Source organism: Octodon degus, unplaced genomic scaffold (assembly GCF_000260255.1).
Source record: "Octodon degus isolate 3935 unplaced genomic scaffold, OctDeg1.0 scaffold00288, whole genome shotgun sequence".
NCBI classification, from domain to species: domain Eukaryota; kingdom Metazoa; phylum Chordata; class Mammalia; order Rodentia; family Octodontidae; genus Octodon; species Octodon degus.
Window position 1 is genome coordinate 1,056,719 of NW_004524864.1, and position 10,978 is coordinate 1,067,696.

Consider the following 10,978-nt stretch of genomic DNA (forward strand, 5'->3'; position numbering starts at 1 on the left):
TTTTTTGTGAAAAAGAGTCTCACTATGTAGTTTAGGCTGACCTTGAACTTGTGGTATCCTCCTGCCTCCTCCTCCTAAGGGCTGGGAATCACAGGCATGTGCTACCATGCCTGGTAGTTATTCTGTTTTCTATTTTTGTGGCTTTGACTACTTTAGAAGCCATCAGTCCTTAACTACTAACTTACTTTGTATAGGTTTACTTATTCTGGATGTTTTATACATAGTGGTATCCCAAGCATGAAACCCTTTGTGTTTCCTTAAATGATCTTATAGCTATTCTTTCATGAAAAATTTTTGAATAAGAATATACATAAAGCTATGTAAGCAATAGTTAAAAAGTAACCTAGCATATGTGGAACTGTATAATATGTGTTTGTGTATCTTTATTTGTTAGTACAATGGTCTCAAAGTTCATCCACCTTGTAGCATGTGATAATGTTTCCTTCCAAGGTTAAATGCTATTTTCTTGTATGCATATAGGATATATATAAGGAAATATACTTTTTCTTTATCCATTATCTGTTGATGAATATCAGGATAGTTTCCACCTCTGGGTTATTATAAAGACCTGCTATGAATATATGTGTGCAAATATCTCTTTGAGACTCTGCCTTCAATTCTTTATTTTTGGAAACAGAGTGGTAATATTTATGACCCTCAAAGAGAGGGAACATTTATAAAATATTATTTTCATTGTCAATACTAGTATAATCCTGGAACATGGGAAGCATTTAGGATAATTATTGATTAATAAATGAGAAAACGTTTCACTTTATTAGAGACTTTTCTTCCATTTATTAGAGCTTAAATTAGCTTAAAAATTTTAACTGATACATATTCATGGGTGCTATGCAATGTCCTGATCCATCCCTACATTGTGTAACATTTAAATTAGGTTTGACATATCTACCTCATATTTATCACTTCTTTTTGGTAAGAATATTAAAAATCCTTTCTTTCAGCTTTAAAAAATACTTTCTTTTAAAAAAATGTATTTGGTTGTTATAGGGTCTCACTACATAGCTCTGACTTGTGGTAATCCTCCTGCTTTCAGCCTCCCCAGTGCTGGGATTACAGGCTTGCACCACAAAACCTGGACTCTGGCTAGCTCAGCCAGCCCCCGGGGTGGGGGTGGCACAGCATGTGGTGCTGGGGTCAAACTGCGGTCTCTGCACTTGCCTAAGCAGGCGCTTTAGTCCACTGAGCTATCTTGCCAGCCCCTAAAAAATACATTCTTATTACTTATCATCACCTTACTCTGTAAGAGAATGATCACTGAAATATACTTAGAATTAGGATTAGTAATACTGTTTTTTAAGTTTTTGAGTAACTGCCACACTATTTTTCATCAGTGTCATTTCCACTAATGTTGGTAGAACCTAACTACACGATAGTATCTCTTTTTCATAGACTTTTGAAAAGTTGACCTCAAATTGGTTTCTAATTTGTTTTTTTTCCCACCCAAAGGAATGCACATAATTTGGAAGTTCCTCTTTTTTTTAGCTCACAAGTTTGCTCCTGAGGCTGCTTTGTCAGTCACTGTGTTCCATACTCACCCGAACATTCAAGGAGGGGCCCACAGTGTCAGTGATGTTGATGGAGAACTGCACCAGGCCATTCTCATCTGTGGTCGCGTTGAAGTGGTAGTTAGCTTCAGAGGCTGTGATAGTGACGGCTTTATGTGGCATAGGGACACCCTTGCCATCCACTAGGCGCACCTGGAGATTAAAAGCTGTGGATCAGCTCTATGGATAATAACGAAGAGGCACCAAGCATTCATTTCATTACAAGTATTATTTGAGAGTCTCCTCTCTGTTGTACACAGTTCCAGACATTGAAGACAGCAGAGACGAGAAAAGGATTTTTGTGTCACAGAGCTTATAGCCTGGTGTAAGAGATAGGTGCTAAACAAATATATACATACTGTAGTTATTTAGTAGTAATCCTAAGGAAAAAAAGAAAATATTGCGCATGGATAGAGTAGAAGGGTGACCTATTGTAACAATGATATCTAGTCTATATTGTAAAACTGGTGATTTTTTTCATTAAGAATTACTTTTTTTTCCCATTTATGTATTTGTTACAGGGTTTCACTATGCAGATCGGACTTGAAGTGATTCTCCTGTTTTCAGCCTCCCCTGTGCTGGGATTACAGGTGTGTGCCACCATGTCCAGACTCTGTCACCGGCTCAGCGTGCCCCAGGGGTGGGGCCAGCATGCCATGCTAGATGGGGAATTGAAGCCCTGTCCCTGCGCTTGCCAAAGCAGGTGCTTAGTCCACTGAGCTGTCTCACTGGCCCAAGGACTACTTTTTGTTTTTGTTTTTTTTTCTCCATAATTTTATTGTAAAACAAATAGCAATGAGACAGTTTCAAATCAAATTACTAGGACAGTTTCAATAATTAACACATTGCATACATTCTTCCTAGTGGTTAACTGCTGTACAAGATGTGGACATGATATACTATTTACAAACACCATTAGAACAAATCACTCTATTCATTAAGAGAATGTAACTATATATCTATCCCAACCACTTTGAATACACAGATACAAAACGGACATTCATCTGTATCCCCTTTTTTGGTTAAGTTCTGTTATTTGAATATTATAGGTGTGTAAACTCAGCAAAATATTCTAAAAGAGTCCAGTAGCCCATAATAGTATTGGGTCTTCCGCTTGACTGGCAATGTCAGAAATTGTTGACCTGAGTCCCCTACAGCTCAACATAACAGCATGGCTTTACTTCTTATACTTCATTTTTATACTTTTCTGCTGGATGGTTAAGACCAAGGTAAAGCAGGATCTATGCGACAAGAGTTGTAGCTTTTGGGTCTGTAAGGCCAGTGAAATCCCCTCAGGATTTATCCTGAGATCCTGTACCTCAGATTGTAGAACCTTTGTTAGTGTCAGCCATGTGAAGCACTATTTTTTGAAGTTAAAAAGAATTTTCACCTACACAGAGTGTGATATTTCAATACGTGTATAATACACAATGAACAGATTGGGACAACCAGCACAGTTATCATTTCTTTGTTTTGGGAACTGGATCAGTACTGATAAATGATCTACAAAATCCAAATTTGTCAATGAAGTATTTAGCCAAAGTTCAAAGACAAAGATAAGCATAAAATTCTGATTCTTTGTCATTTAGTAAGTCTTATGACAAGAGTTATAGTTATTTAACAGCAACAAATTATAAACAAGTATGTCTCTGAGAAACTAAAAAGTGTGCTACATTTTTATTTTGAGAAATGGCCAACATTACTGAACATCATTAAACTTTCTAGAATATACTCCATTTTGTTCAGTACAGTCTTTATTATTTTTATTTTTTTGTGGCCCTGGGAATTGAACCCTGGCATTCTCAGACACTCCTTACTCTCAGTTCTGTTTTTTTATTTTGAAACAGGGTCTAGGTAAATCACTAAGTTGTGCAGGCTGGGTTTGAACCTGCAAGCCTGCCTCAGTCTCCCAGAATACTGGTATCACATGTGGCTCCCATACCCTGATTCTTTAAAGCCTCCTTAGCTGAAACCCTATTTAGAATGTGACAGGCAGTCGCTATACACTGAGCCGTACACAGCTGATCTCAGACTTCTGGAGTCAGAAAGTTTCCTTTGCCCTTTTGCTTACAATAGAAAAGTGACAATAGGAGATTTGTTTGTGTGGATCGGTGGTAAAAATCATAAATCTAAAATTTAGAAACCTAAAGTGGGATTTTTTTTCCCTAGAGATGCACTTTTCCAAAATACAGAAATTAATGTAAACATACCTATCAAAGAAATAGGCACAATAGAGTCTTTAATACTTAAAACTTACAACTGCCTATCCAGTCATTGTTATACAAAGTTAGTATTAAAAGTATGTTGTAACCGGTTACCATGAATTTTTGAGATTCTTGAGAGAAAGTGTAATAAAAACCAGCTGTATATATAGCATAGATACAAAGAAAGAACAAGATAGAAGAGAGATAAATAGCAAGTAGGGAGAAGTTCAAATACTTCCTCAAATTATGCATTCTGTTTTTTTTTTTTTTTGTGTGGGGGTGTGTGTGGGTGTGTGCGCGCGCAGGGTCTCACTATAAAGCTCAGACTTGCAGTGATCCTCCTGATTTCTGCCTCCCTAGTGCTGGTATTACAGGTCTGTGCTGCCACGCCCAGACTCCATCACTGGCTCAGCGTGCCCAGGGCGGCTGGGGCTGGCACTGAATGCGGTGCCAGGGATTGAACCCTGGCACCTGAGCTTGCCTACCCAAGCGCTTAGTCCCCTGAGCTATCTTGCTGGTCATTCACGTTCTGTTGTTTTAAAAATATTTCCATATATATGCTAATTTGTTTCATTTATACTAGTAGTTTACCTTAGTTCACTGAAAAGAAAGTTTGTGTTATTATGTTTCTTTTTTGTAAGAATCTTTTTGGTTTATGTCTTTTTTTTTTTTTTTTTGGTTTCTGGTGGTACTGGGGACTGAACTCAGGACCTTGTGCAATATATACAAATACTATTACATGAAGATAAGAGTAGAAAATTATTGCTATTCTCTTTTTAGTTGGTTATGAAAAAAAATTTTTTTTTTACAAAAAAAATTTGGTTTTTTTTTCTTTTGTATTTTAGGGAAGGGTCTACAGGGTGTTCAGGGGCTTACTACTAGATCAGACTCATAGTGTTTACAGCCTCTCAAGTGCTGGGATCACAGGCGCGTGCCACCACACCCAGTCTCAATTGCCATCTCAGCACGCCCAGGGAGTGGAGCTGCCACGGCAGGCCCAGGGATCGAACCCCAACCCTTGTGCCTGCTTGCAGGTGCTTTAATCCGCTGAGCTACTTGGCTGGCCCTTATGTTTTATTTTTTTCATAAAACATTAGAGACTGCCTGACGGTAAACATGGAAAGGAGACTGAAGGATATCAATAACACAATGTTGTTGAAAAGTAAAAAAGGAAAAATCCTCCTGATTTTGATAGGACTGTAGAAGGATTTCACATACAGATTTAAAGTGAGTAGATCTATTTTTACGGGTTTTGCTGCTTTAGTTATATTTTCTGTCTCTTTTATATTAATGACTAATATTGCCTGGGCATAATTTTAGCAGAAACTGTGCCTGCAGGTGTGAAGTAGGTAAGTCTGGGTTTTTACCACGGTCAGATGCTCACCTGCCCAAAGAAGGGGATCCCTGCTCTAATGTGCGAGTCCACGTTCACGAAGGAGAGCTTGCTGATGGTGGTCGTGATTTCACTGGATCCCGTCCCCTTCAACTGAACACCTGCAAAAGACGCAGCAGAAGGAAAAGAATGGTTCATTTTGGGAAGAGCGACGTTCGGCTAAGGAAATACATTAGTATCCACTGTTCCTTCTACCGTATTCTGTGGGACACAAACCTGTTCCTTCTTCTTGGATCTGGGCCTCCGCTCGGAGCTGCATTTCGTACTCTTTCCTCCTTAGCTGGAAGTCACTGGTTTTCACTTTCTGTGAGAAGCAGCCTTGGCTGTTTAGCTAAGGGGATCGTAAAGCATAGACACAGGATACAAGTTGTATTGAGTAGATTTGCATTCAATCAGTGTGTGATTAATTAACAGATATCTTTTGGGGACAACATAATTTAGGCATTTTCTATAGTGAGGACACAGAATATAATGTGCAGAGACAAAGATCATTACTTGGCACAACCCTAAGATTTTAGCGTCCGAAATGCCCTGGAGAGAATGGGACGGAAATTCTGTGTTTTAAGTGATTTTACTGTAGCAGGCAGCTAACTCTTCATCAAAGGTTGGGTCCCCTTCCCACTTATCTTTTTATTTTTTAAAGAATACAAAATAATAGAAAATTATTTTAAATAGTAGTAGAAAAACAGCATTAGAAATGATACGGAATTTCTCTAAACAAAGTAATAGGAATTCAACAATGGTTGCTGTACTGCATGATGTTATCTTCACTTTAGTTGTTCAGGTTACCACATATAAACGTGTAAGACGGGTTTGAAGAAAAAGCAAAAGAAAATAAAAAAGCTGGCCGAGGCTGGACGCGGCCTGCCCATCCGAGGACTTCGTTCCCTCTCTGGCCTCTAGATGGAGCCATGGGAAAGGTGCTTGGTCATTGAGCGGATTGATGCTCTTCCCAGCTAAGGCAATTTTTTAAAAATTCAAATTTTTCCTTTTTTTATTGTAGAAGTAGATACCCACAGTGGCTTTGGGTGCCTCAGTTTCTGTTCTTATGGAGCATCAACAGTGAGAAATTCGAAGAAATAAATAATTCCTATTGTGGTACGCCACTGTTTTAAAAATCACTAAAGCAAGGGTGGAATTCTTTCCCAGATCACCCCCTTCCTGACTTGGCACGCGGCACACCCCCCCGCTGGGGCAACACTGCCTTTATTTCAGTACCTGGAAGGTCAAGTTCTCAACCTACCTGTTGCCTGAAGTTCTTACAGAAAGCCTGAGACTCCTGGCCATAGCAGCGGGAAGGATTATTATAATTTCTGCAAATGCTCAGAGTCATGTTTCCTGGGACAGGCTTTCCATACGTGTATCTGTCAGGAGAACATTGCCAAGTGAATCAAAACAGACAGAGAACAACTCCACTGTATTTACGCCTATCTCCACTTCCCTTTTGGCGACTGCGTATTTACTCTTCGTACTTTGCTCTGATTCCTGTAGGACCTGCCTGATGTTAGGGGCAAGCAAACTGAACAGTGACTTTCCTTTAGCAAATCTCCAGTGCACCATTCTACCATGTATTATATTCTTCTCTTTTCATATCTCTTTCCCTTGAATTTTCATTCTGATATCATTTCAATTGTGCCTTTTTATTACAAAAGCTATTTTTAAAAAGAAAATTCAACACCAATAAAATAAACATAATAAAAGGCAAATAGGATCTTTTTGTGATCTTGTATCCAAACTAGTAATGTGATGGTGTTTTCTTGATATAACTATCTCTTTATATTTTATTCACATTTTATAAAATTAGGATTGTGTAATAAATATGTCATGGATGATTGTGTTTTCAGGGCATTTGTTCCTTTGTTTCCTCTATATTTTGATTTTGAGAGCCCCAGTTTACTAGTTATGTAGGACTGGGTAGTTGGTGGCCACTATTCTGAAACAGCACTTGGTAAGAGCCTGGAAAGTAGCAGGTGCATTGCATACATGGTGTTTAGGAAGGACAGTTTTTTTTTTTTTTTTTTTTTTTTTTTACCGGGGATTGAACTCAGGCCCTTGCACTTGCCAGGGAAGCACTTATTATTTTTTTTTTTTTTTTTTTTTTTGTTTGGTTTTGCTTTGCCTACTCTTACTGCTGGGGTTACTCTGGGACTCCAGGGATGGGGTCCAAGATGCTGGAAGCATGAGTTATTGAGTGAAGTCATGCTCAGTCTCCTGGGTAAAAATAGCATGCCCAAAGCATGTGACACGCTTGAAGTAGACTGATGAGTTAGGGGGAATTTGGGCTCATACCTGTCTCTAAAGGTTTATGAATCTAGGCACCTGTGGCTTCAAGATAAGGTAAATAACCTGTTGATTGAATTGCCTCTGTAATCAATGTCAATTATCTCATTAGTATGTGTTTTGTTATTTCTAGTTAAGAGAAAGCCATTGTTCTTTAGCCCAATTTATACTGTGTGTGTGTGTGTGTGTGTGTGTGTGTGTGTGTGTCCCTTTCAGAGTTAATCTTAGTCTTAGCAGCACAGCCTCTCTAAAAATAATTCTTTATCCCTTCATAGATGTAATAATGCAGATACATACATGAAATAAAATAAGAAACAGAAAAGCAACAGAATATTCTAGAGATGGGAATTCTCCCAAAGTACTTAAAAGTATTTATGTTGCCAAAATGCTTTGAATTGGAGCCTCCTTTAAATACTTCCCCATGAAAGACTAATGAAGATAAAAACTGGGAAAAAAGGAAAAAGTCAACTTACCGGCCACACACTGACACAGTAAACTCTTGTTCCGTGATGGTTATCTTCCGTGGCATGGACACTTGTACCTCAAATTTGGGGAGAACTGTTGATTGGTGATAAAGAATTGGAGATTGGTGACTGTTTCTCAGCTTTTGGGACATTAATATTGTCCAGTTCTCTAGGAATATTTAAGGTCTTTGAAAGGGTCCTCTATTGTTAATTGTATCTGTGTGCTCCTTGCTTTCCAAATAGAGAGTTTGGTTGGAGGCTATGACTGATCACTGATAAATAATGCAACAGTCACTATTGTACTATGAATAACCACTACAAGGACAACAATATGCAATGTATTAACGGTTGAAACTGTCCTATTAATCGCTTTTGAAATTGTCTCATTGCTATTTGTTTCTCAATAAAATTAATAAAAAAGAAACAGTCACTAAAAATCATGTTTTATGTATTTTTTATGCTAAATATCACCAACAAAATAACCAAGTTATAAAAAGTTTTATTTGCAAATCATTGATGTCCTCACTGGTGACAAGTCTAATTAGTTTTACTCTAACTACAACCTTACCCATGGAAAATGGAAAAACTGCAAATCAACTCAAGTTCTAGATTCTAGAAGTTCAAGTATGAAGAAAAATGTTCTGTGACTTTCCATGAGCCATACCAAATTCCTCCACAGTGAAGGGGTGCTCTATTCTTTTCCCGGAGTCCTTCAGTACCACCATCAGGTAGCGGCCCAGCAGGGGCTCTGATGAGAGGGGAAATTGGAGTTGTGTGAGGCCGCGCTCCAACTTGAGGTTCTGCCATTGCATGATGCGGTTTCCTTTGGAGTCCTAAGGATAAATTAATGGTAATTCACAAAAATGAAAAGACCATCACAGAGAAAATAAAAGAAAGCTTGTGGAAACTCCCAGTTATCTATAAGGAGAACAAATGGGGTGGTGAGGGGGAACCATGCAGCTCCGTGGGAGTTTGGAGCCTTGCTCCTCACTGACATGCTTCTGGGGCAACCTAAGTACTTCCCAAATAAGAATATCTGCCCAAAATTGTTGCTTTCTTTTTAACTATGAGATATTTCATATTGCTTACCTGAATGAATATTAATGGAAGCTGAAAGAAGAAAAGAAAAGGAGTTTATACTTGTTCTCAGATAATTCCAACTCTGACCATATGGAACACTTCTCTATATGAAGAATAACAATGAAACATTTCAGGTTAAACCTTACAGAACTTGGGGTTAGTCCATTTTACGATGTTGAGAAGTTATTGGTCCATCAACAATAAATATATATGTATGCTGCTATGAGAAAAGAGATTTACTGACAATATGTAAGAATTAATACTGTAATTCTGAGTGAGGAATATTCCTTAAAATTGAGAAATAAACACTTATAAAACTAGAAGTAATTATGCTAGGATCCAATTATAAATTTGGGTCACAGACTACTTACCTAGTTCTAAAAATGAGTACAAGTAAGTGTGGCTCCTCAAAATTAATATTCATTGCAAACTGTTCATTCTAAATGCTGAAAATATAGTAATACGCAAAAGAACACTAGGTCTGTTCTCGTGGAGCTTATTTTCCAATAGGGATGGCCAGAAAAGAAAAAGATCAATTTATCTATCTATGTATCTATCTATCTACCTCTCTTACTCTCTACTCTCCACCTATCTATCTTAGGGTGGTAATATTTAGTGGATTTGGTTGTTACAGGGTCTCACTATGCAGCTTGGATTCATAGTGATCCTCCTATTTTGAGCCTCCCCAGCACTGGGATTATAGGCCTGTGCCACCACACCTGGACTCAAGTCGCTGGCTCATCCCACCCTGGGGGCAGGGCTGGTACTGCATGTCCCATGGGGGATCCAACCTAAGTCATTGTGTTTGCCTAAGCAGGCGCTTTAGTCTGCTGACCTATCTTGCCAGCTCCAAGCCCATTTATATAAATAAGACTAATTTTATATAAAGGAAAGGAAACTCACCAACTCATTCAGAGGGTGAAAGTTTTCATCCAATGAGACAACACGAGCTTTTACTGAAAAGAAAACATTTCCCATGAGACCACCAAACTCTTATGTTTTTAAATGTATTTGGTACCGCGTCTCACTATCACAGCTGACTCACAGTGATCCTGTTTTCAGCCTCTTCAGTGCTGGGATTACAGGCATGTGCCACCACACCCAGTTTCGGTGGCCAGCTCAGTGGGCCCAGGAGCAGGGCTGGCATTGCATGTGGTGCAGAGGATTGAACTCCAGTCCCTGTGTTTGCCTAAGCAGGTGCTTAGTCCATTGAGCTATTTTGCCGGCCCTGAGACCACCAATCTCTTAACTAGGCCGATAGTTTGGTAAGACAAACTATTAGAAAACTGTGATTATAGGACTTTGATACTCAAGAAAGGAAGGCTTTATTTTCAGTGTTTTTACTGTAGACCTGGTCATACCTGTCTGCCCTGGTTTGTAGATGGGTTTGTCTGTCTGGACAAAAACCAGACTCTCTTCGTTTTTAACCAACACTGTCCTCCGGCTTCTGAATTCATGAGTTGGTCCTTTCACTTCAATAGTGAGGAACATAGTCTGCTCAGGGGATGAAGATGGAGGCACCTGAAATAAAGAAGTGATGCTCAGAACCCGACTGGCCTTCAGTTCTGCTCCCCATGCCATGCCGCCTTCCTCTCTTGAGATGGAGCCTTTTAAACCAATCTCACTTCTTCATTCTTAGTTGGGAAAGTTGGGACGAACAGCAATCACTTCTGCTCTTTTATCAGAGGGAAGATAATGCAAGGAGGAGAAAATACACTAGGAATAGAGGTGATCATTGAGAACTACATCTTCACTTACATAGCTCAGACAATACAGTCTAGATTCATTTACAGTGTGAGCTTTGCCAGATTGATGTCATGTGATAAAAGGGTGTGGTAGAAACACTTGTTACGCTTATGAAAAAATTGTCTTTTTGGCACTAGGCTGCAAGTATCCTCTATGCACACAGCTCTAAAAAGAAACTGGACATCTGCCCAGGATGAGAAATATTGTGACAGAGTCCACCACTTATGACTTATGTTGAGCCTTGAC

At 38.9% G+C, this 10,978-nt stretch overlaps 1 protein-coding gene across 1 annotated transcript in view; it reads right to left on the reverse strand.

The window, feature by feature from the left end:
• Positions 1 to 10,978, reverse strand: part of A2m (alpha-2-macroglobulin) — a 49,385-nt gene that overhangs the window by 35,586 nt on the left and 2,821 nt on the right. The window contains exons 3-11 of the mRNA XM_023707415.1: positions 10,348 to 10,507; positions 9,890 to 9,942; positions 8,996 to 9,016; positions 8,571 to 8,739; positions 7,916 to 8,000; positions 6,406 to 6,526; positions 5,379 to 5,493; positions 5,154 to 5,263; positions 1,557 to 1,718 (exon numbers count right to left, since the gene is read on the reverse strand). Of these exons, the coding sequence (XP_023563183.1) occupies positions 1,557 to 1,718; positions 5,154 to 5,263; positions 5,379 to 5,493; positions 6,406 to 6,526; positions 7,916 to 8,000; positions 8,571 to 8,739; positions 8,996 to 9,016; positions 9,890 to 9,942; positions 10,348 to 10,507 (996 nt within the window). The remainder of the gene's footprint in view (positions 1 to 1,556; positions 1,719 to 5,153; positions 5,264 to 5,378; positions 5,494 to 6,405; positions 6,527 to 7,915; positions 8,001 to 8,570; positions 8,740 to 8,995; positions 9,017 to 9,889; positions 9,943 to 10,347; positions 10,508 to 10,978) is intronic.